We start from the raw sequence: 25,127 nt of genomic DNA, 5'->3' as shown, positions 1-25,127 counted from the left end.
GACTCGAGGAAGGTAGGAGCGTCGGCAGGCAAAGCAGCCGCACCCCCAGCTTCTGTACCAGCACCTGTTGTGGACACTGTTGGCGTCGAATGGGCAGGAGAATGAAGCTCAAAGACTGATGTTGTGGGGGCTGTTACACCAGCCTCTGAGCCGACCGTAGCAGCAGGCTGATCAGCTGCAAAATTCCTTGTGGTCGAGTTGAGAGGGACCAAGATGTTGGGGCGTGCAAAACACATTTTGTTAACGTTTCTTTTTTCGTATTGCAACTTGAAGTGATCGTGAACCGCTTGTTTAACCTTTATAGGGTCTTCACACCAAGTACCATCGATAACTAAACCCCGAATATTCCTCTTCGAGTGTCTTCTTTTGAAAACCGAGTAAAAATATTTGGAGTTTTCATCCCCGTCTTGAATCCATTTGACCCTCGCTTTTTCTTTTGCCATATTTGCCTTGACCTTCTCTTTCTCTATCCATTGTTTCCTAGAATCAATCCATCTCAATCTCTCATCATCACTTAAAACTCTACTCTCCGCTACTAGTTCCCATTCACAAGCTTTCTTTTTGAGGATTTCAATTTCGGCATCGAGACTACCAAAAGTATTCTTGCTCCACTCTTTCAATGTTTGTTTGACATTTTAGTTTTTTTTTTTTTTTTCCCCATCTTTTCAGTCGGCTATTAAATTGACTGAAATCTCCATCGTTTACATCTTAAACACAATTGTTTTTCGCTTCTTCATTTGCTGCAAAAATTCATTCATCATCATCAGGTAACTTGCGATTGATTGTTAGATTCTGTTGTTGTTTTTTTAAAGTTCAGCTATTATTATAATTATAATAAATTGTTAATGATATAAGAGCACACCTAATTGAAAATCTATTTACTCCGTATTTTAGAACAACTTAAAATGGCGATCAGAAGGCTTGCTCTGCTTCCCAACTCAGCTACCAAACTCTGTTCAATCTCTAACCCTAAAAACTTCTTCTGTTCCAATAACAATAACAATTATTCCGATAATAATAATAATACCAATGATCCACATGTACAACTTACAAACCTTAACGTACTGCTACAACAACGTCAAACCGACAAAGCCCTCGAATTGTACCAGTCAATCAGGAAAAATGGTGACTTTCCATCTCTATCTACATTCAATTCACTCCTCGAATGCTTAGTTTCTTCACGTGAATACAAAAAAGTATTAGAGTTATTTAGTAATGTTGTTGATTCCAGAATTAGAGTTGATAGTTTTACTTATGGGAAAGCTGTTCAATCAGCTGTTAAAATTGGTGATTTGAAAAGGGGTATGGAGTTGATGGATTTGATGAGGAATAATGGTAGAGTTAGTGTTACCAAGTTTGTGTATAATGTTTTAATCGGTGGGTTGTGTAAAGAAAAGAGGTTGGTGGATGCACGGAAACTGTTCGATGAAATGCTTGAGAGACGTGTGCCGCTTGATAAGGTTACCTTTAATACGTTAATTGACGGGTATTGTAAAGTTGGGGATTTAGATGAGGCGTTTAGGATTCGCGAAATGATGAAAGGTATGAATGTGGAGGCGAGTCTTGTTACGTTTAATACACTGCTTAACGGTCTTTGTAGAGGGAAAAGGATGGATGAGGCGATAAAGGTCTGGGAAGAAATGAAGGTTCTTGGGTTTGTTCCCGACTCGTATAGTTATAGTTTTATGTTTGACTGGTTTTCGAGGTCTAATGATGTGGATGCACTTGTGTCTTTGTATCAACAAGTCGATAAAGATGGTATTCGTATTAATGGATACACTACCTGCATTTTATTAAACGGGTTATGCAAGGGAGGGAAAACCAATAAAGCTGAGGATATTTTGGTGAAATTACTCAACAATGGACTTGTTCCAACTGCCGTGATGTTCAATACGATCGTAGATGGTCATTGCAGGGAGGGTAACATACAAATGGCTCTTTTTGCAATCGAGAAAATGAAACTTCATGGGTTAAATCCAAGCATCATCACTTTTAATTCAGTGATAAACGGGTATTGTCAATCTGGTAATCTTGTTGAAGCAGAAAAATGGATAAAAAGAATGCCAGAAATGGGTGTGTCTCCCGATGTAGTAACTTATAACATACTGCTTGATGGATTTGGACGGAATCATCAATTCGATATGTGTTTCCAAATTTTGGAAGATATGGAGAGTAACGGGTTGAAGCCGAATGCTGTAAGTTATGGGTCACTATTGAACCAATTGTGCAAGGATGGAAGGCTTGTTGAAGCTCAGGTTGTATTTACAGATATGATAAGTAGAGGTGTTGTGTTAAATACAAACATGTGTAATATGCTGATTGATGGGTATTGTAATGGAGGGAAGATAAAAGATGCATTCAAAGTGTTTGATGAAATGTCGATTAATAAAGTAGTTCCAACATTGGTTACTTACAATACACTCATTAACGGGCTCTGCAAAAATGGAAGGGTTGAGGAAGCCGAACAACTGGCTTCAAAAATCACAAATCAAGGTCTTAAATATGATGTAAGAACGTATAATTGCTTGATCTCTGGCTATTCTATGAAAGGAGATAGCCGCATGTGTTTAGAGTTATATGAGAAAATGAAAGTATCGGGAATCAAGCCTACTATTTATACATTTCATCCGTTAATTTCTGGATGCAAGAATGAAGGTATAACAGTTATAGAGAAACTCATAAATGAAATGTCTCAGATGAACCTGACTTTTGACCGTTTGATCTATAATGAACTAATTCGTTTTTATGCGGAGCACGGTTTAGTAGAGAAAACGTTTGCATTGTACAATGAGATGGTTGATAATGGAATTTTTCCTGATAGAATGGCATACAATAGCTTGATCATTGTGTATTTGAAAGAGGGAAAACTTGGTGAATCAAAGCATCTTGTTGATAAAATGAAGGCAGCGGGATTAGTTCCTAAAGCAGATACATATGAAATAATGATCAAGGGTCTTTGTGATATTAGCGAATTAAGTGAAGGGTATATTTGGTACGTTGAAATGGTTGATAATGGGTTTTTGCCAAGTGTAAGTGTTGCTAATGAGCTTCTTAAGGGTCTTGAAAAGGAAGGAAGGTTTCAGGAGGTACAAAGAATCTCGTCCGAAATGCGTGCAAGAGGATTAGATTATTCGAGTATAAATGAGGATGTTTGTGCTGCTTCAAATTTGTAGATGGTGGTAAGGTGAACCCACTAAGCTTGTATACTAGTATAATTTAGTTCTTTTATCAAGTTCTTAGTTCTACTTGCACCTTTTTAACCGTTTATCTCCAACAATTTATTAGATCAATGTAGTTGTGGAAATGATTTTGGCGTCATACAGTTGTGAGCTTCAATTATGCTGATTTGATTATAGATATGAAGTGTGAAGTTTCATGTTGATTTCCAATTATTGTTGAATCATTCAGTGGTGAAGTTTAATTATCCTGATATGGATTAAGATACGCAATTGTGATGTTTTTTATTATGTTGATTTGGAAGTTATGTTTGAATCATTCCATTGTGAAGTTTGATTATTCAGTTGTGAACTTTATATATGCTATTCTGTTTTTATGTTTATAGTACTGGTAGATGGCTTCTGTGATTATTTAGTTAGTAAACTATTGAAGATGAACATTTAGCACTAAAAGGAAGGATGGAAGGTAGAATAGCCACCATAGTGCTGTAGTGTCTCGCCTAGTCACATATATTTTGTAATAGTGACTAAAGTTACCTTTTTTTGGTTCTCTTTTCGGGCCCGAGTGATCCGAATCGCTATGCGAGCTGACTAATCTCGAGGCGACTCGCTTTGCGAGTTACAATTTGCTAAATATGCAGATGCTTGGGAATTTCCAAAAGAGACTCAGGTTCAATCCCCAGCTTTGTCTTTTAAAATAAATAAAAATTGCTAAATATGCTGGGGTAATTTTGCAGGATTATAGAGAGTGTGGGACAAGGAGTGGCTGAATTTGTGGAATGCATGACTTGCAAACACTGTGTCTCAGGTAAAAGCAATATTTGCCAACAATTATTAGGCTTGGAAAGAAACGGTGTAATACGTAGTGATAAAAAAACTCGTTTCTTTTATTGGAGGACAAAAGCCAGTTTATCACGATTGTGCTGTTTCTAGTTTCAGCGAATACCCAGTTGTTCATAAAGGGTGCGCTGTCAAAATCCACAAAGATGCTCCTTTAGAGAAAGTTTGCCTATTCAGTTGTGGAGCTGCAGCAGGCAGTATTCTAATAATATCCTATTACTACTAATTAGTAGACGCCCAATGTTTGCGTTGTATTAATAATAATAATATAGGCTGGAATCATTTTTAGGATTTGGTGCTGCTTGGAATGTTGCTGATGTTTCTAAGGGAATAACGATTTCGATTTTTGGTATAGGAACTGTAGGGTTATCTGTAAGTGTGTGAACCTTGTTTTCATAAACTGTATGCTGGTTACATGTAAAGTATATCTATCATTATGTATGTGTATTGTTTTGCACTGTTGTAAGAGTCGGCCGACACGTTCGTTTGGGGACTAGCTCGCCCTGACTCGCCCAAAAACGTCTTAAAAGTCGGTCAACACTAAAAAGGCGGGCCGAGTCGGGTCTGAGCAGAGGCGAAACTAGGATTTTTTTCACCGGGGGCAAAAAAAAAAAATTTAAACCGTAGCAATTTTTTTGGACAAAATTTGAAGATTTTGGGACAAAAGTTGGGAGATTTTGGGGCAAAATTTGAAGATTTTGGGACAAAAGTTGGAGAATTTGGGGCAAAATTTGAAGGTTTTGGGGCAAAATTTGTAGGTTTGGGGGCAAAAAAAAAAAATCCACCGGGGGCAAAGTCGAAAAACCCAAAATTTTTACACTGAAAAAAAAAAAATTCCACTGGGGCGGCCGCCCCCCTCTGCCCCTACACACTTTCGCCCCTGGGTCTGAGTCGAAGTCAAAGTTAGGTAAACAAGAATATACTGTATTTTCTAAGATTAGATTTTGTGCCATATACCTATGTTTGAAATATTTATAGTTTATGTTAGATATATTTATGTGTAATATAAATATGTTTAATTTATTTATTATTAAAAGTCAACGTTGGTCAACTCCTGACTCGTAACGTTGGTCAACTCCTGACTCGTCCCTGACTCTACTGACTTGTCCCCGACTCAACTGACTCATCCATCCTTCAAGGTCCCGACCGACTCGTCTCGTACTCACGACTTTTATAACCATTAGGAAGAGGAAAGTTCGGGCATGTCTATATCGCACGAGAAAATAGGGTGAGTAAACCAAAGATACTTGACATTCTTAGCATATTCTATGCAATCATATCCATTATATTTGTACCTTCTTTTATTTGTTTTTTTTTTTTTTTTTTTTTTTTTTTCCAAAGTAAATATATAGTGCTAAAGCTAAAGCAGTGGAGAGCAAGGAGCATGATGTGAGTCTAGATATACGGAGTTTTGATATCTTGTGCTATGAGTTTCTATATGGTCTCCCTCCATTTGAAGCAGAAGAGCACTCTGATACGTATAGAAGGTGATGATGCTATTTACAATATTACCCTCAACGTGTTCTAGTTTAATAAAGGTTTGGATATCTAATAGGCATTGTCAAACTCAATCGTGCAGGATAACACAAGTAGATCTAAAATTCCCCTCAAAATCTGTAGTTTCCACACTTGCAAAGGACCTCATTAGTCAGGTTTCACCAAACCCTTTTATAATTAACCGGGAAATTGTATTATGATTGGTTATTTGGATATCAATTTATGTCCAATGTAGACGTGATAATTGATTTATTAACATGTTACATTTGATGCAGATGCTTGTCAAGGATGCATCTAAACCAGGCAGCGAGCTCCATTTGTGGAGTCTGGAATTTTGCTTGTGATGGGTTGAATTTTTTTTATGTGGTTTCCTTTTTTGTAGGCATAGGTTTGGTGGTCATCAGATTCCTTTTTGGGCCGGATGTTCTATTTTCCATTGGTTTCGGCTTTTGCTGTTTGTTTGTTTATTTTGTAGTATTGTTACTCTAGCCGTTATTTAAGTTTCGGTTTGTTATAGCCTCGGTTTTACTTTGCTTACTAGATTAAACAAGTTTGTTCACCCTATTAGTGAGGCGTTTAGTTTGACTAGGCCTCGTCGTTCGATTCTTTTGAATTGGTTGTAGTTGTTAATCTTTGGACGCTTTCTAATCTGGGATGGCAAAAAGACCCGTACCCGATAGAAAAACCCAAAATCCGACATTTTTGGACCGGGTCCAGGCCACGTTTGCGGGTTCGAGGGCCGGGTATAGGGATGGTTTTGAAATTTTATCTGGGTTCGGGTTCGGGGATGGTTTTAGATACAAACCCGATTACCCGACCCATATACCTGAATAAAGACTTGAATTCGTATACCCATCCCATTTAATATTTCAGTAATAGATAATATAAATATAAATATGATCCAAAAAGGGATTTGAAGATTCTGGTCACAAAATTTTAACAAGAACACGACTACTTATATGATTCAAGTAGCTATTTCCTTTCAAAATCAATAAATCTTAAAATGTGAAACTTGACCGAATCAATAAAACTTAATGTTAAACCGACCGACAGAAGTTCAACTAGCTAGTTTGCAGTTCTTATTCTTACATCATACAATGGCCTGATTTTAAACAAGATAAAATAACAGAGGTTGATCAGATTAACACCACATGATGTAACTGTTAGTCTCCAACAACATCCGTTAAAAAACTAACAATTTAGTTCATAAAACAATACTAGAATAGAAACAAAAATGAAAACATGGTATCATACCCAATCAACTACGGAGTATAATAATAATACTAGTGAAATGACCCGTGGAATCACGGGTTTGTTTAAACGAAACAGTTTAATAATGTGTTTTAGGTATTAAGTAAACGTAAATGCTAAAGTCATTTAGTTTAATGACCCGTAGAACCACATAGTCTGACTAAGAAACTCGTCAGCTGAACATTTCATCAAACACCTAAAATGCGTATTAAACAATCTACATTCAATCATAATAGATAACATTGGTTGTCATTTTGTTTTAAAAGTGTAAATTAAAATATAAATTTAGAATTAATTTCCTTCTGCTTAGTTTTTAATCTTTTATACATTCTTGTACTCAATTCAAAATAATTAATTAAAATTATTCAAAATTATTAAATTTTAATAATTAAAATAATTATTAATAAGATTTAATTATTAATATTTTAACTAATAAGATTTAATTTTAATTTAAAATTATTTAGATTAATGACATCACCCACCATGCTTAGATTTTTTTCATTTGTTTTTGATTTTCTTTTAATAAAATAATTAACCTAATAATGAAATCATCATTATAAGATTTTAATAGAAACTATATATAATAATTAGTATAATAATCAGGTCTCTTTTTGTATGACCGAACCAATATGATTTTAAAGTAACTATTAATGTTTTGACTCGTAAATGGGGGAATGTTTTGACTCATAAATGGGGGAACCGAATACTGTGAATACCCGATAATCTATATAATCATATAAAGCTCTAAAATGATGATGTCATTATTAAGATAATTACCCCTTAATTTTTATAATAATGATGTCATAATTATATATTAATTTAATTAAAAAAATAATAGAAAATTTTTTATAAATGGAAATACTAATCTCTCTCAAATTGTAATTTTATTTTTCTAAAAAAATTTAAAAGACATTTATTATTACTAATAATTATTATTATTATTAAAAATATAAATACTCAACTTTGAGCGAACTTTATTATTATTATTTACTTTTAATATAATAATTATAATTATTAAATTATTAATATTCAAATATGGATTCTTTTTACGAAATTAATTATGTTACATATATATACGAAAATACATGTCTCTATATATTTGTAAAATCAACGACAAGTATCTTAGTCAAACGGGTCATTAAAATGAATGACTTTAGCATTTACATTCACTTAATACCTAAAACATGTCATTAAATTGTTTCATTTTAACAAACCCGCGATTTTACGAGTCATTTTACTAGTTAATAAATAAAATGGGGACCCGTCGGGTTTGGAACCGGGTTGGAGACTTAATCGGGTTTGGGACTCAGATCAGGCCCAATTACCCTATATACTACTACAAGACAAAAAGTTGCATCTCTATGGCCCAGTTCACGTTTTTCTTATTTATTTATTTATTTATTTATTTATTTCACTCTTTTTATCATTTAGAACAACTACATGGTAGTTTAGGTGGTACTCCGTATTTTTTTTAAAAAGTCAACAGCTATCAAGTTAAATTTCATACTCATTTTCTTTTTCTTTTTTTTTTACTTATGTTATATTAGCATTTAATAGCTAATACTTAATGAAGACTTGTATACATATACGGAGTAATAAAAATTGTCATAAAAATGAATCAAAACAGCCTTAACTAAAAGCTTTTGCTTCCATTTTTTAAGTGGATTCTTATTAGGGTCAATCACCAAAATACCCATTTTTTTGGCCTTTTCTGAGCTGGAACCCCCTTTTTTTTTTTTTTTTGAGAATTTGCCCGCGCAAGGCGCAAGTATCTTTAGACCTTGCGACCTTGCGGCTTGCGCCTTTGCGTGTAAACGCAAGGCGCAAGGATAAGGGCTTGCGTCCTTGCGTCCTTGCGCCTTGCGCCTTATCATAATGGATTTTTCCTGATTTCTGGATAAGATTTTTTTGGATTCTTTGTACCTTTACGGATAAGATTATGTACCTGTCTATTTAATGAGGCTAGAACTCCAGATTAATAATTTTATTTTACTTCATTTTCAAAAAGATCAAGTCATTAGAGCATCGTTAAGGTACCAACTTTTATCTATTTTTTCACTAATTTGTGTCTTAATGAGCTGTAGTAATGATGAAGCATTTGTTGTTCATGTATGTTGTGGAGGTAATTTTGAATTTGTTAACAACATACCTATGTATCTGCCTCTTGACTGTTTTAGAACCAGATTAAAACTACCACTTGCTCCACAAAAACCAATAAATCGAAGAGTATTGTTAAGGAAAATTCTCAAAAAAATTGAATTGCCACCTAATGCACCTGTTTCGCTAAGATATATTGATAATAATCATATTTTTGATATTACTGATGATCATGAAGATTTTTTTGAGTTTTTAAAACACGCTGTCACAAACGAGCCTATTGATATTTATGTTGTCGACAAAGTTAGAATGCTTCAACCCGGACAAAATTCACAAACACACCAGCCCCAACAAAATCCACAAACACACCATCTCCAACAAAACCTCCGGATTCTCGAGTCTCAACCAAACAAACAAACTCACCATCTGCAAAAAGAACAGGATGAAATACACAATTCCGAACCAAACCTCGAAACACACTATTCGGAAGAAAAACAGGCTGAAATACCACCTCCAAACACAGAAGAATTTGACTTCTTCAACCATGGCGCCGAGAACGTGTGTAAAATAAAAAAAATAGAGAACCCGTTTATACCTGTTGTTGGGTCTAGTGAATCGGATGAAGCAAGTGACGAGGAAGATGAAGATGAAGAAGATGAAGAAAAACAAGATGTATTCTGGAATATGCCAACTCTACACAGTCAGCAAGATGAAGAAAACCCAGAATTTACGACCCCAATTCCAACCACGTATCAGGTATCTGATTTGGTCAAAGTTCGTCAAACGTTTTCGAACAAGGAAGAATTCCTAAACCAGCTATTTACAAAATGCCTTGAAGAAAACTTTCAAATAAAGCCTGTAAAGTCAGACAAATCTCGGTACACCGCTAAATGTGTGTTGCCAAATTGTGAGTGGAAATGTAGTGCATACAAAATAAGACACACTGAAAACTTTATGGTTAAAAAGTTGCATGACGTACACACTTGCTCACGCACACAAATTATGGGAAACAATAAACATGCTACTAAAAAGGTGTTGGGTAGTATTCTTATGGATTCGTTCAAGGCTGCTAATCGAGAGTATAAACCAAAAGATATACGTGATGATGTAGCTAATCGGTTTAGAGTGAGTGTATCATACAATCAAGCATGGAGGGCCAAGTGTCAAGCAATAGAGATGTTACGTGGCAGTAGTGATGACTCCTTTAGAATGCTTCCCATTTACCTTCATAACCTTAAGATCCACAACCCGGGGACCATCACCAATTTGGTTACCGATAAAGAAAATAAATTTGTGATGTGTTACATGTCCATTGGAGTAGTTGTAAGTAAATATATTTTAGCAAAAACCACCTTTTAATATGTACACCATACGCAAAGGCGCAAGGGTCACCTTGCGCCAACTAATACGCAATGACGCAATAAAAACCTTGCGCCTTGCGTATGGTGTATGAGGTCTTTATTAATAATATTTGATTTACTGTGAAAATTTCATGCAGATTCGATCATTTGTGCAACATGTCCGCCCGATAATCATCGTCGATGCTGCACATTTAAAGGGTGGGTACCTGGGTACTAATTTAGTTGCTGTTGCGATGGATGGCAATAATGGAATTTTGCCATTGGCTTATGGAATTGGTGAAGGCGAGACAAACAGTGTTTGGTCATGGTTTTTTGGTAACCTAAGAGATCATTTAATGAGTTATGGTATGGTTGATCGTATGTCAGAGATTACTTTTATTTCTGATCGTGCTGCTTCAATAGCACACGGCATTGCAAACGTGTTTCCGGAAGCGTTTCACGCTCATTGTGCACGTCATTTATTCATGAACATCAAAACTAAATCCAACAAGATGAAATTCTTCGAATGGCACTTTTGGAAAATGGTTAAGGCGTACCGTGCGTCGGATTTTCATGATCATCTGGATGTATTTCGAAGGAGATTGAAAGCGTCTTATAAAGTTCTATGTGAGGATGGTATCAATAGATGGTCCAGAAGTCAATCTACTCATATTAGGTATTCATACCTTACAAGCAACAGTGTAGAGTCTATAAACTCTCTATCAAGACATGCTCGTAAACTACCCGTTTGCATGTTGTTCGAATTTTTTCGTTGTTCAATACAGGATTGGTATTTCAAACATCGCAACAAATCAGTTAGTCTTACTTCACCGGTTACTCCATATGTTGAACGTAAGCTAGCTAAGAGGACGGACAAATCAAGAAGATGGCGAGCATTTCCATCGACAAATGATCTAATAGAGGTACATGATGGACGAAATAATGGGTTGGTTAATCTACAAGATAGAACTTGTTCATGTGGTCAATGGCAATTATCAGGCATACCCTGCGGTCATGTGATTGCATCAGCACGACACTTCAGAGTGGAGGATATTAGTTGTTATGTATCACATTGGTTCAGCACTCAAACATACATAAATACGTATTCCGAACACATTCTTCCTCTCCCCCATCGGTCTGAATGGTCGGATCCGGTTCCCGGGATTTTGCAACTTGTACACCCCCCAGTTCTAAAGAAAAGACAACCTGGACGTCCTAAAGGTAAAAAACGCATTCCTTCAAAAGGTGAAGAAACTTCAAAAAAAGTAAGAACTTGTAGTCGTTGCAAAGAACCAGGTCATTCTCGATCAACATGCCCAGCTGCTTATGACCGAACAGGTGAATCAACTTCTCAACGGGCAAGAAACACAACCTCGAAGGCGAAAGAGACAGTCGAACCATCTCAAGCTTATCAATCTCAGTTTTATCCAACGTACAATTTAGGTAGTAATTAGTTCCTAGAATACGTTTATTTTCAGGAACAAATTAAGGTGTGATGTCTTCCATTGTTGTAATATTTTTTAATTAGTATTTTATGATGTGGTTTCGTGTGTTACTTCATATGTTATAATATTGAATGCACAAGCTAGTGTTACAAGAATAATAAAAATTTTGTGGCGCAAGGTCGCAAGATGAACCTTGCGTGTGTTTCAAAAATAAGCGCAAGGATGCAAGAAGAACCTTGCGCCTGCTTAATAAAAAGGCGCAAAGACGCAAGAATCACCTTGCGCCTGCTTCTAAATACGAGGCGCAAGGCCGCAAGAAGGACCTTGCGTCTACGGCTATTACGGGACGCAAGGTCGCAAGGTCTGATTACACACCTTTGCGCCTTCAAAAATACAGTTACGGACCTGTTCACAGTTTACAACATTTACAGTTTTATACACAAATTACATAATTAACTACAGTTTTCAAAATAAAACCTCAGTTACCAACTTTTGCTTTCTCTTTTGGTGGGGGTTCCTGGGTATCAAAGCGTGCACGAAAGAAGGTCTTGGCCATTCTCACTCTGTAGTCTTCTGCGGCCTTTTTAGGATCTCCAATGTTTGGGATTTCATCCCACCCAAAGATCACCCTCTCCATATGGATGCAGACCCAAACACCACAGTCCCCATTACTTCCACCTTGCACCGGCACGACTGGTGCTGCCTCGGTCATGAACTCGATGCTCTCCTTGTTTTCCAAGTAGTCAACAATCTGGGAGTCTTGCTTTTGGTTAAAGTAATCAATTGCTCTTAAGTATACAGGCAATTGATCTCCCAGATCTTTGGTGAGCTTGACAATTTCTTGATCAACATGACCGGGCAAACTATCGTACACCAATATCTTCTGTTCCTCCAAGTTCAACACAATCAGAATAAAGTGTTGAGCATCGTAAAAGTGAACGGGGATCAAAATCTGCAAAAAACATACACAATATTAGCTAAACTGTAATAGGCGCAAGGACGCAAGACCATACCTTGCGCCTGCAGAATGGAAGCAAGGACGCAAGACTAAAGGGCGCAAGGACGCAAGGACAACCTTGCGTCAACCAGAAACAACAGGCGCAAGGACGCAGGGACAACCTTGCGTCAAACCTAAAACACAAGGCGCAAAGACGCAAGTCACACCTTGCGCCTGTGCCAGAACACCTAAAAAGACCAGGCGCAAAGACGCAAGACTGAACCTTGCGCCTGTGCCAGAACACCTCAAAACACCAGACGCAAAGACACAAGGACAACCTTGCGTCCAACCTAAAACACCAGGCGCAAGAACGCAAGACTTAACCTTGCGCCTGTTCCAGAACACTTCAAAACCTAAAATTTGTATTGGGAATTAAAACATACCTTATCACAATAGGCCCAGGATGGATATAGCTCATCACTACCATCCCCTAATCCAATCAAATACATATAATCAGGTGGATTCTCCCCTGTGATTGCTACTTCTCCTCTTTTCTCCGCTTCTTTCCGTTTCTCTTCCTCCCTTTGTGTATCATCATAATAGGACTGAAACGCTGCAAGGCTAGAAAGGAAACCCAATGGCATGACAGTCCATCGAGAACTACACGCAAACGAGTCGGTCGGGATAATAGGAGTGGAATACTGGCTTGCTCGGGGGAGAACCCTCTGACGATATCTCAACATAAGTGTAGCCCATCCATCAATATGCTACAATTGTGATAAAACAAATAAGCATGAAACTTACTTAGTTTTCCAAGAATGGAAACAAATAAGCGAGCAACTTACTAAGTTTTCCAAGTATCCGGAATATCCAAGACCAAGTAACCTGATCCAAAACTCAGGTGTGAGGTATATAAAATTTTCGTTCTGAAAAATGAACATGCACCGCGTTTCTTGCTTACTATCCACCATACTCTTCGGATCTTTTGCAGGCCCAACGTGCTTTCTACCGTCTCTCCAAGCATTGGGTGGTGGTGGTAGTAGAGTTCCTTGATCATTCACTAGCCTGTCTACCATCGACCAAATTTCCTCGTCATTAACCCAATCCTTTTGCGACCGTTTACGCTTTTTCACAATCGGAGCAACAATATCTTCTTCAACAATAGGGTGGGGTTCTTCTTCAACAACACCCTGTTCTTCAGTATCGAGATTAACAACCTCCTCAGCCTCAGACACCCTCAGCCTTTTCACTTTGCGAGCAACATCATCTGACAGCTGTGAATTATAGAAAGTCAGGAAAAAAGGCGCAAGGGCGCAAGATAACCCTTGCGACACACGCAAGGACGCAAGGTATGACCTTGCGCCATTTATGTAACATAGGCGCAAGGTCGCAAGACCATACCTTGCGCCTGTTTGTCAAAACAAGCGCAAGGACGCAAGACATGACCTTGCGCCTACTTTTAACAAACACAGCCTGTTTATTCTCGATAATTAATGACAAAACTGCAAGTTTAAGGTAAAAAAATGTAATTAAAGATATACCTTCTCGATTGGTTTTCTGTATCCCGGTGTTGTGAAAGGGGAGCTTAGTACACGCGTTGGTCGTCGATCTCTCATTCCACGTCTAATCCGTTGAGCTGATTTGTCGTTTTCATTGTCTGAGAAGGATCGACCAAGTAACTCCTCATCTTGATTTTGCTCTTGTTCTGATATTCGTTTCTCTTGTTCAGATATACGTCTCTCGTGATCATTTATTTGCGTTCTACACTCTTGCAGCTCCTTCTCTTGCCTATCCATCCGTTTCACCAAAGACATGTATAATTCCTTTGCATCAGTAGATAAGTTTGATTGAGTCTGAGATTGAGACTGAGATTGAGATTGAGACTGTTCTCCACCACCATGTTCCTCATTGACAGGTTCATCTTCAACAGGTTCTTCAACTTCCTCATCCACTTCCGTCCCATCAAAGTATTGGCAACTTTTTAACCACCATTGACATCCACTCTCAACATCAGTGGGATGCAGAGTACGAAAAGGTCGTTTATTCTTCGGACAATCATCCTGTACAACAGCAGCAAAAGTTAAATCCAAAGGCGCAAGGACGCAAGACCAACCTTGCGCCTCGTAAATGATGACGCAAGACTACTCTTGCGTTGACCATAAGACGTTAGCTGAAGGCGCAAGGACCCAAGGACAAACCTTGCGTCCCGGAAACAAACACGCAAGCCGTGAACCTTGCGTGTTACGTCATCAGTAACCAAGCGCAAGGTTGGTCTTGCGTCCTTGCGCCTAATTACTGATGACGCAAGACTACTCTTGCGTTGGAGATATGACGTAAGGTGCAGGCGCAAGGTCGCAAGAACGAACCTTGCGCCTTGGTCACGCAAGGACGCAAGATATATCTTGCGCCCATCACAGAACCCATTTTATCCTAAATCCTTACTCTGTATTCTTCCAGCACCAACAAAACTTTTATGTTAAAAACAACACTTACCATAACGTTTAGTAGATGCAGGTAATCAGTGACTGAAAAAGTCTCAGCCGATGAACGTTTCCAAAATAAGGCCCTCGGTACTCCATTTTTGTCTGTCTTGTGGGCAAAACTTTTAATTGTTCGTCGATATGCCTCGAGAATCCAAATCTACAAAATTAGTTAAATAAATAAGGACGCATAAAAAAATAATATACGATTCAAATGTAGAGGTATTAACCAAATCTACCAAACTTGTTTATTTTTACCTTAAATGACCACATAAAACCGACCAAAGTATAACCCTTTCCCACCTCTAACTGACTTTCCCGAGCTTGAAATCCATCTTTAACTACGGGGTAAGTGGCATCCCAAATACGATTACCCCACGGGTAGTCATTCAATTTAGCAAAGTCTTCGACTAGCCATAGGTATTTTTTGCTCACCACATGAATCCCTTGCTTACCCATAAACGCTCTCTCCACAATCAAAATAATGGCTAGTCGCACGACATCATCATCACTAACCACAAAATCAGCACCATCATATAAAAGCTTTTGGATATCGGTAATTGTAATGTTTGAATTAACTTTACGATTTGGGAAACAACGTCGTCTAATCGGTGGTGTTTCTACATCATAACTTCTGGGAATGTAATGTGCCATGTCCGTGCGACGACTAAACTTAAACCCCGTGATGAGACAAAATTCCCGCCTACTAAATCTAATTTTGAAATTCGGACGGAAACTAAACCATATTTCCTCATCATCAGCAGGGTACTTTTCATCTATTCCTATCGGTCGCTCACTCTTTCTTTGGAGCATTGCATGTACAAGGCCCGGATCATTGCCGGTGTAAGAAAGATCTAGCCAAGGACCAAAACAAGTTCCCCTAAAAATTTTTTGTTGATTCTCAGTCATTGATGCCTTTAGTTGAGGTATAACATTAAGCATATTCTTCATCGTCAACTTCGCCTCAACATATCCCTGAAACAGACAGTTTTTCAGAAGAAAAATACAGGCGCAAGGACGCAAGTCGCACCTTGCGTCTCGTGTATCACACAGGCGCAAGGACGCAAGACGTGCCTTGCGCCAGCTACTAGGGACAAAACGCAAGGACGCAAGACTTTCCTTGCGCCTATACCAGATTCTAGTTTTAAGCCCTAAAACAATCGTGTTCCAGTTTTTATAAAATGTTAGCTTCCAAATACTGTAACTTTAACAAATCTAGCAACACTATAAGTGAGTTTTGCATCACCAAGCTCGTTGAAGCATTTCATCGAACACTTGGTGTGCAACAAAAATTATATATCATTTTCGACATAGAAATGGAGTAATCGAACGGAGATAGTTGAAAGGAAACACTTACCTGTTCTTGTGACATATTGATCACGTTTTTTGTCGGTTTTTTTTCTCTTCCTTTTTCTCAATCGTGGTGGTGATGGTGATGCTAATGGAGGCGGTGATGGTAATGGTGGTGAGATGTACTGATGGCGGTGGTGCTGGCGATGGTGGTGGTGGTGGTGGTGATGTGGTGAGTCTCAGAAGAAAGGTCGCAAGGGTAGACGGGTCGCAAGGGGGTCGCAAGTGCAAGGTTCTTTGTAATCGCCGTCGGTCGCAAAGTGGTCGCAAGAGCTGAGTGTCGGGGTGTGTGTGTGTATGTGGTGTCTGATTTCTATATTTGACCTAATTTTTTAACACAAGGACGCAAGGCGCAAGGCGCAAGGACGCAAGGCGCAAGGACGCAAGTCGCAAGGTCTCTTGCGCCTTGCGCGGGCATTTTGTCAAGGTTTTTTTTTTTTGGGTACCAGCTCAGAAAAGATCAAAAAAATGGGTATTTTGGTGATTGACCCTTCTTATTAAGATCCTTTTCTTGGACTTCCTTTTCGACTGGCCCACCTTTTTTTCTCATGCCCAACGAAGTGGGCTTAACCATCTTTTTTTTTTTTTTTTTTTTTTTTTTTTTTTTTTTTTGGGAAAAAAAAAAAAACAATTTATTTTAAGTGCAAGTCAAGATGGCGACCAGAATACTAGGAGTAGAAATGGCGACCAGAAGGCTTGCTGTTGCTCTGCTTCCCAACTTAGCTACCAAACTCTGTTCAATCTCTAACCCTACCAAACTCTGTTCAATCTCTAACCCTATAAAATTCTTCTGTTCCAACAACAATAGCAATTATTCCTACAAAGTTCTTATGTTACAACTTACAAAGCTTAACGTAGTGCTACACCAACGTCAAACCGACAAAGCCCTTGAATTGTATAATAAGCCAATCAGGAATATGGATTTAATGAGGATTAATGGTAGAGTTAGTGTTACTAAGTTTGTGTATAATGGTTTGATTGTTGGGCTGTGTAAAGAAAAGAGATTGGTGGATGCACAGAAACTGTTAGATGAAATGCTTGAGAGACATGTGCCGCCTGATAAGGTTACGTTTAATACATTAATTGATGCGTATTGTAAAGCTGGGGATTTAGATGAGGCGTTTAGGATTCGCGAAATGATGAAAGATATGAATGTGGAGGCGAGTCCTCTTACGTTTAATACGCTGCTTAACGGTCTTTATAGAAGGAAGAGGATAGATGAGGCGATTAAGGTTTGGGAAGAAATGAAGGTTCTTGGGTTTGATCCCGACTTTCATACTTATGATTTAATGTACAATTGGTTTTTGAGGTCTAATAATGCGGATGCTCTTGTGTGTTTGTATCAGCAACTTGATAAAGATGGTAAACACATTGATAGATTCACTATTCACATTTTATTAGATGGGTTATGTAAGGGAGGGAAAACCAATAAAGCTGAAGATATTTTGTTGAAATTACTCAATAATGGGCACGTTCCAACGCCCTTTATGTTCAATACAATCGTAGATGGTCATTGCAAGGAGGGTAACATACAAATGGCTCTTTCGGCAATTGAGAAAATGGAACTTCGTGGGTTAAATCCATGCAGCATCACTTTTAATTCGGTGATCAATCGGTGCTGTCAGTCTGGTGATCTTGTTGAAGTAGAAAAATGGATAAAAAGAATGCCAGAAATGGGTTTGTCTCTTGGTGTGGTAACTTATAACATTCTGATTGATGGATTTGGACGGAATCATCAATTTGATATATGTTTCCAGATTCTCGAAGAAATGGAGAGTAATGGGTTAAAGCCAGATGCTGTAAGTTACGGCTTACTAATGAATCAATTGTGCAAGGATGGAAGGCTCGTTGAAGCTCAGGTTGTATTTGCAGATATGATAAGTAAAGGTGTTGTCCCAAATACGAACATTTATAATGTGCTAATTCGCGGGTATTGTAATGGAGGGAAGATTGAAGATGCATTCAAAGTGTTCGATGAAATGTCGATTAATAAAGTAGTTCCAACATTGGTTACTTACAATACATTCATAAATGGGCTCTGCAAAAAGGGCAGGGTTGAGGAAGCCGAACAACTGGCTTCAAAAATCATAAATCAGGGTCTTGAATATGACTCAATAACGTATAATTGTTTAATCTCTGGTTATTCTATGAAAGGAGATAGCCACATGTGTTTAGAGTTATATGAGAAAATGAAAGTATCAGGATTCATGCCTACTATCGATACATTTCATCCGTTAATTTCTGGATGCAGGAATGAAAGTATTACAGTTATGGAGAAACTCATCAATGAAATGTCACAGATGAAAGTGACTTATGACCGTTTGATCTATAATGAACTAATTCGTTTTTATGCGGAGCACGGTTTAGTAGAGAAAACGTTAGCATTTTATCATGAGATGGTCGATAATGGAATTTTTCCCGATAGAATGGCCTACGATAGCTTGATCATTGTGTATATGAAAGAGGGGAAACTTCGTGAATCATAGGATATTGTTGATAAAATGAAGGCAGCAAGATTAGTTCCTAAAGCAGATACATATGAAATAATGATCAAGGGTCTTTGTGATATCAACGAATTAAGTGAAGGGTATATTTGGTACGTTGAAATGGTTGCTAATGGGTTTTTGCCAAGTGTAAGCGTTGCTAATGAGCTTCTTAACGGTCTTCGAAAGGAAGGAAGGTTTCAGGAGGTACAAAGAATCTCGTCCGAAATGCGTGCAAGAGGATTAGATTATTCGAGTATAAATGAGGATCTTTGTGTTGGTTCAAATTTGTAGATAGTGGTAAGTTGAACCCACTAAGCTTGTTTACTAGTATAATTTAGTTCTTTTGTCAAGTTCTTACTTCTTAGTATGACTTGCACTTTTTTAACCGTTTATCTCCAAACAATTTATTAGGTCAACGTAGTTATGGAAATGATTTTGGCGTCATTTAGTTGTGAACTTCAATTATGCCGATTTGATTATCGATAAAAAGTGTGAAGTTTCATGTTGATTTCCATTTATTTTTGAAATCATTCAGTGGTGAAGTTTAATTATCCTGATATGGATTATAGATATGTAATTTTGATGTTTTTTATTATGTTGATTTGGAAGTAATGCTTGAATCGTTCCATTGTGAAGTTTGATTATTCAATTGTGAACTTTATATAAGTTATTCTGTTTTTGTGTAAATAGTACCGGCAGATAGCTTCTGTGATTATTTAGTTGTTACCTTTTATAGGCTGGAATCATTTTATAGGTTTTGGTGCTGCTTGGAATGTTGCTGATGTTTCTAAGAGATCAACGATTGCGATCTTTGGTTTAGGAACTGTAGGGTTATTTGTAAGTGTGTGAACCTTGTTTCATAAAACTTTATGCTGGTTACGTGTAAAGTATATCTATCATTATGTATATTGTTTTGCACTGTTGTAAGAGTTGGCTAACACATTGGTGTGGGGACTAGCCTATCCCGACTCGCCCAAAAACCTCTTAAAAGTCCGTCAACACTAAAAAGTCAGACTGAGTCGGCTAAGTCGGGCCGAGTCGGGTCTGAGTGAAAGTAAGGTAAAAAAAATTATATTCTTTTAATATTAAATTTTGTGCCATACATCTATGTTTGAAATATTTATATTTTATGTTTGATTTATTGTTGGAATGATTCTTGATTTTAAAAAAACTGTTTTTTATGACTGTAATTGTGTTTTATGTATTTTGAAGGATGAATGGGATAGAGTTTGAGAAAATCACACTAAAAATCTTGGAAGATGAACAACTTGCCTCTGAATATAAAGGTTCATTACATAAAAATCTTTAACTGTTTTGTGTTAAGATTGTGCATTTTTTAAATTTTTGTTATTTAATGTAAACATAGATCAGAAAAGAATTTACATACTAACTAAATAGACAAAAGTTATGAATAGTAATCAGGGGTATTTTCGACTTTTTACCTTTTTAAAATTTTTTTTTAACTAAATTTCATTTTACCAACAAAGCCCCTCACACTTTTAAAAAAAATTCAAATCGACCCCCCAAACAGGGGTTAAAGCGTCAAATAACTATTTTCATAAAAAATCTTAAATAAACTCCACCCAAATATTCAACGAGTCATATCTTCTCGCTCGCAACGAGTTAAATTTTTTCGACACCATCGTTAAACTCGAAATAATTTTAGGAACACAATGTCACTAGCTATACGCAAAACGGACGCTTTTTAAAAAACGCTAAATATTTGGGGTATTTTTCATACACGTTGATTTTGCGTTAATTTTTTTAAAAGTCGACAATTCCATAGCGAAACGCGGAGATGCACATATATTGTTAATTTAAAATAACATTTAAATCTCTCACGGGTTATACCTTTTAGTTCGACTCGAGTTGCGCTTCAACGACATCGTCGTTAGCCACAAAATAATTTTACTAAATGCAATAAAATACATTGAAAATCGAACCCCCGGCGCGAAGCGAGGGTTCGATAACTAGTTATTAACTAATTAGCATAAGTATTTTCACTGGTATTGTTTATGCAGAAATAAATCCCATGTCTCAAGTTCCAGAAATAGTCCATGGAGACTTTAAGCTGTTTGAGAGGGGTTTTTTTTCATCTGTAAGCCTGTAATGTTTTGTCTTTACTCTTTACCTTCAATGAAAATTGATTTGGTACATTTTTGTTATCACTATTAGTGTTATGAATAATGGAGCAACATCATTGGTCACCGCAGCATGCGTTACAATCTTTGGTGTAGTAGGTGTCAGTGTAGCCACCACATTAGCAGCGATGGTAATCTTTAGTAACCACTTTTTTTGTTGGTGTTTGAATTTGTGATATGAACTTGCAATATGAATATTACAATGTTAAATTGTAGTATTTACCCAATATTGTTTGTATTAAATGTATTTTAGTTATGGCTATTTGGCTATTTTGAGGTTAACTAATCAGTTTCGTATCAACTGCAATAAAAGAGAAGAGTCGTGTGTCAATAAGGAAAAGGCAAAAGAAAGCATCATTATTTGACGAAAATGGCAGCCAGGTAAACTAACCAGGTATAAACTATCATTATTTGATCACTCGATGCTTTCATTTCATGTCACAATGTCATTTTTTGTAATGCATGTACAATTCTATTAGCGAAAAGGAACATGTTCCCAACTTAAGGTAAACATTACAAAGTGTCAAGCAAATATTAAAGTAAGTACCTGAATAAAAGTGTAGACTAGAAAGGTATTTGAAGCAGAGGAAACAAAAGTGTCTACAACATAAGGAAGGAGATGATGCAAAAGATTATGATACTAGCTTAAGGCATGAAATTCAAAGTTGTAACAACCTTGAATCGGGCCTAGCGGTAAATGACTTTTTACCATTAGTTAATATTAATTTATTAATATTAGTGATTTTAAGAATTATGTGTTAACAATTATTTGATTCTTTAGTTATGTGCGTTTTGTGACAAGGGTCACATAACATGTTTCATTATGTGTCGTTGTTGTGGTGTATGATTAACTTCTTATTGCATCTCATGCAGAATACGTTGTAGCATCTTCTTTGTTATTTAAGTTGTTTAAGTTTGTTTTTTTTTTTGCCACTTTTGGTGTTTGTTTTGCAGTTCATAACATTTGGTTTTGCGTGTACACCGTCAAGAAGCAGCAGCAACAGTTGCAGCCGCATCGAGGGCTGCGGGCATTTCAATTGAAGGACCTGATCTACTCGGTGAGAATTACGGAAACAAACCAGAGCTCACATGCAAGCAGTGTGGATTTATCAAAAGTTAATTCAGTTTAACAGGTTTCATACTTTTTTCGTTAAAATCTACAGCTAGCGTTAAAATTGCATAAACCTTAGAGCAGCAACGCGCGAACCCTCAATTCTTGTTTACTCTATGAAACAAAAATGAAAACATTGTATACATACCTGTTGACAATCAGGTCTCTTTTTGTATGATTCTAAGACCACTTCCTATGGGAGCATTACCCGTAGCCACCCGTCATTACCCGTTAGTTACCTGCATAATGCCATAGGCACGGATTCATTATAGGTATTAGTTATAGGAGTCTCACCATGGATTTAACGAATGGTTATTGAAAAAAATGGGACCCACTCACCCCACATGCTAGTAGCTTTTTGTAAAAAAATACCCCTTTCACAAAATGTACAAACTTTTTATGCATATTTTACAACTTTTTTTGTGTTGATTAAAATAAATATAAAAAAAATAATTAATGATGTGGCATGTAAGAGGAAGATGTTTTAGCCATTATAGGCAGTGTTTAGTTATAGGATTTTATGGGTTAGTTATAGGATTTGAGTGCTGATGTGGCGCTGATGTGGGGATCCGAATACATAAATGGGCATCCGAATACATACCGTGGGGATCCAGAATCCGATAGTTAATAAGTGAATGAGGACCCACCAAATATGAGACCGGGATTGTTAACCAGGACCGAGTCCGGCCCGTTGACATCCCTTAAGTACAAGTCAAAATGGCGACCAGAATGCTATGAGTAAAAATGGCGACCCGAAGGCTTGCTCTCCTTCCCAACTTAGCTACCAAACTCTCTATAATCTCTAACCCTAAAATATACCTCTGTTCCAACAACAATAACAATTATTCCTACGAAGTCTTCGCGTCACAAGTTATAAAGCTTGACGAACTGCTACACCAACGTCAATGTGACAAAGCCCTTGAATTGTATAATAACTCAATCAGGAATATGGATTTGATGAGGAATAATGATAGAGTTACTGTTACTAAGTTTGTGTATAATGTTTTGATTGATGGGCTGTGTAAAGAAAAGAGATTGGTGGATGCACGGAAACTGTTTGATGAAATGCTTGAGAGACATGTGTCGCCTGATAAGGTTACATTTAATACATTAATTGATGGGTATTGTAAAGCTGGGGATTTAGATGAGGCGTTAAAGGTCTGGGAAGAAATGAAGGTTCTTACGGTTTCTCCCGAATCGTATACTTATAGTTCTATGTTTGACCGGTCTTTGAAGTCTGATAATGTGTCTTTTTATCGGCAACTTGATAAAGATGGTTATCATCATTATGGATCCAGTACTATCATTTTATTAAATGGGTTATGTAAGGGAGGGAAAACTAATAAAGCTGAGGATATTTTGGTGAAATTACTCAATAATGGACTCGTTCCAACGGCCTTGATGTTCAATATGATCGTAGATGGTCATTGCAGGGAGGGTAACATACAAGTGGCTCTTTCGGCGATCGAGAATATGAAACTGTATGGGTTGAATCCAAGCAGCAACACTTTTAATTCGGTAATCGGCCAGTACTGTAAGTCTGGTGATCTTGTTGAAGCAGAAAAATTGATAAAAAGGATGCCAGAAATGGGTGTGTCTCCTGATGCTGTAAGTTATGGTTTACTAACGAACGAATTTTGCAAGTACGGAAGGCTTGTTGAAGCTCGTGTTGTATTTACAGATATGATAAGTAGAGGTGTTGTGCCAAATACGAAAATGTATAATATGCTAATTGGCGGGTATTGTAACAGAGGGAAGATAAATGATGCATTCAAAGTGTTTGATGAAATGTCGATTAATAAAGTAGTTCCAACAGTGGTTACTTACAATACACTCATAAACGGGTTATGCAAAATGGGCAGGGTTGAGGAAGCTGAACAACTGGCTTTGAAAATCACAGATCAAGGTCTTAAATATGACTCAGATACATATGATTGTTTAATCTCTGGTTATTCTATGAAAGGAGATAGCCGCATATGTTTAGAGTTATATGAGAAAATGAAAGTATCAGGATTCATGCCTTCAATCTATACATTATTACTTGTTGATAGAATGAAGGCAGCAGGAGTAGTTCCTAAAGCAGATACGTATGAAACAACGATCTCGTCATATTTGGTACGTTGAAATGGTTGATAATGGGTTTTTGCCAAGTGTAAGCGTTGCTAATGAGCTTCTTAAGGGTCTTCGAAAGGAAGGAAGGTTTCAGGAGGTACAAAGAATTTCGTCTGATTATTTATGTTTCTAGACCATTAAGTTAATGTTTATGTTTATATTTATGGTTTTCTTCTATATTTACATTTATAATCTTGAAATTTATTATTTAATGTAAAAAGTCTAATCTGATTAATCCCGAGTTGTCGACCCCAAACTATACAATTAAGCTAATCCTGGTACTATAGTACACCTTAGTAATGAACTGTTAAACCCTAAGTGCTTTAATGAAATGAGGAGCCCTCAAAATTATACATGTTACTCGCTGCAGTTTAAGCATTTGAAGAGACTGGTGCAGGTTCCTCCTACATTGACCGAAGCATTTGAAATGGTCAATCAAATTCACAAGGCACGCACGCACGCACGCACGCACACGACCATTTCAAAGTCTTTTTTTTCCTCAGTTGCTACCTGAACTCCTGTTGCTTTCTCTTTCCAACAATTGTCTTGCTGTTGCTTCTTTCTGAAATTCGATCACTTGTTTTGGTCCCAAAAGCTCGGCTGATTGGTGGAAGCAAGTACCCTGGCCCACATTCTGTCGGTGATGAATACCTTATTATGATGATCCACTATACGCTGCACCTCAACAAACCACATCAAACTTGCTGCTAAGAAATTAACAGAAAATAATAAACTTAAAGATATATGGATTTAAAAGCTTTTCTACATGTATTAATGCCTCCTTGTTCCTATGGATTTCCTGTTTTGGACATCAAGTACCAAGTACATGTTTATTTTACTCATATGGTGTTTGGGTTTCCATTG

General features: G+C 37.2%; 3 protein-coding genes, 1 long non-coding RNA gene and 1 pseudogene across 6 annotated transcripts; 4 read left to right on the top strand and 1 right to left on the bottom strand.

The window, feature by feature from the left end:
- The first annotated feature begins 895 nt into the window (after positions 1-895).
- On the top strand, positions 896-6,000 carry LOC139851585 (uncharacterized). Of its 3 annotated transcripts, XR_011760664.1 has the most exons (6): positions 896-3,184; positions 3,914-3,984; positions 4,110-5,244; positions 5,358-5,503; positions 5,596-5,668; positions 5,789-6,000. XR_011760664.1 is itself a non-coding variant. In XM_071840663.1 (2 exons), exon 1 carries the CDS (start codon positions 906-908, stop codon positions 3,171-3,173), a length of 2,268 nt encoding a protein of 755 aa, XP_071696764.1. In that variant the 5' UTR covers positions 896-905; the 3' UTR covers positions 3,174-3,184; positions 3,286-3,495. The 3 variants fall into 3 exon arrangements, 1 of the variants encoding a protein (XP_071696764.1); XR_011760663.1 differs by having other exon boundaries at positions 3,914-5,244; XM_071840663.1 differs by lacking the exons at positions 3,914-3,984; positions 4,110-5,244; positions 5,358-5,503; positions 5,596-5,668; positions 5,789-6,000 and adding an exon at positions 3,286-3,495.
- On the top strand, positions 3,812-5,857 carry LOC139855014 (serine/threonine-protein kinase Aurora-2-like). Its single transcript, XM_071844277.1, has 7 exons — positions 3,812-3,846; positions 3,914-3,984; positions 4,073-4,213; positions 4,306-4,381; positions 5,369-5,503; positions 5,596-5,668; positions 5,789-5,857. The coding sequence occupies exons 1-7, from the start codon at positions 3,812-3,814 to the stop codon at positions 5,855-5,857; spliced, it is 600 nt and encodes a 199-aa protein (XP_071700378.1).
- Positions 6,001-11,893: 5,893 nt separating the features above from the next.
- Positions 11,894-16,435, bottom strand: LOC139855013 (uncharacterized). Its single transcript, XM_071844276.1, has 6 exons — positions 16,421-16,435; positions 15,322-16,038; positions 15,077-15,223; positions 13,429-13,857; positions 13,027-13,350; positions 11,894-12,598 (listed from the first exon to the last, which is right to left on the bottom strand). The coding sequence occupies exons 1-6, from the start codon at positions 16,433-16,435 to the stop codon at positions 12,125-12,127; spliced, it is 2,106 nt and encodes a 701-aa protein (XP_071700377.1). The 3' UTR covers positions 11,894-12,124.
- Positions 16,436-16,522: 87 nt separating this feature from the next.
- LOC139855012 (uncharacterized) lies at positions 16,523-24,489 on the top strand (annotated as a pseudogene).
- Positions 20,914-21,872, top strand: LOC139851834 (uncharacterized). The gene is made up of 3 exons (XR_011760749.1): positions 20,914-20,997; positions 21,075-21,421; positions 21,520-21,872. It is a non-coding gene; the product is annotated as an uncharacterized lncRNA (long non-coding RNA).
- Positions 24,490-25,127: the final 638 nt, after the last annotated feature.

The sequence above is a fragment of the Rutidosis leptorrhynchoides genome, chromosome 6 (genome assembly GCF_046630445.1).
Source record: "Rutidosis leptorrhynchoides isolate AG116_Rl617_1_P2 chromosome 6, CSIRO_AGI_Rlap_v1, whole genome shotgun sequence".
NCBI lineage: Eukaryota > Viridiplantae > Streptophyta > Magnoliopsida > Asterales > Asteraceae > Rutidosis > Rutidosis leptorrhynchoides.
The sequence above is the reverse complement of the archived record's forward strand: the minus strand, read 5'-3'. Positions and strand labels throughout refer to the sequence as shown.

Excerpts from the sequence above, each read along its gene's own strand:
- LOC139851585 (XM_071840663.1), top strand. The coding sequence starts at position 906 with ATGGCGATCAGAAGGCTTGCTCTGCTTCCCAACTCAGCTACCAAACTC.
- LOC139855013 (XM_071844276.1), bottom strand. Across the intron at positions 13,351-13,428 it reads CCGGATACTTGGAAAACTTA|CATATTGATGGATGGGCTAC; the intron begins GTAAGTTGCTCG and ends TCACAATTGTAG. Across the intron at positions 12,599-13,026 it reads CCTGGGCCTATTGTGATAAG|ATTTTGATCCCCGTTCACTT; the intron begins GTATGTTTTAAT and ends TGTTTTTTGCAG.
- LOC139855014 (XM_071844277.1), top strand. The coding sequence starts at position 3,812 with ATGCAGATGCTTGGGAATTTCCAAAAGAGACTCAG. Across the intron at positions 3,985-4,072 it reads TTGCAAACACTGTGTCTCAG|GACAAAAGCCAGTTTATCAC; the intron begins GTAAAAGCAATA and ends CTTTTATTGGAG. Across the intron at positions 5,504-5,595 it reads CACTCTGATACGTATAGAAG|GATAACACAAGTAGATCTAA; the intron begins GTGATGATGCTA and ends TCAATCGTGCAG.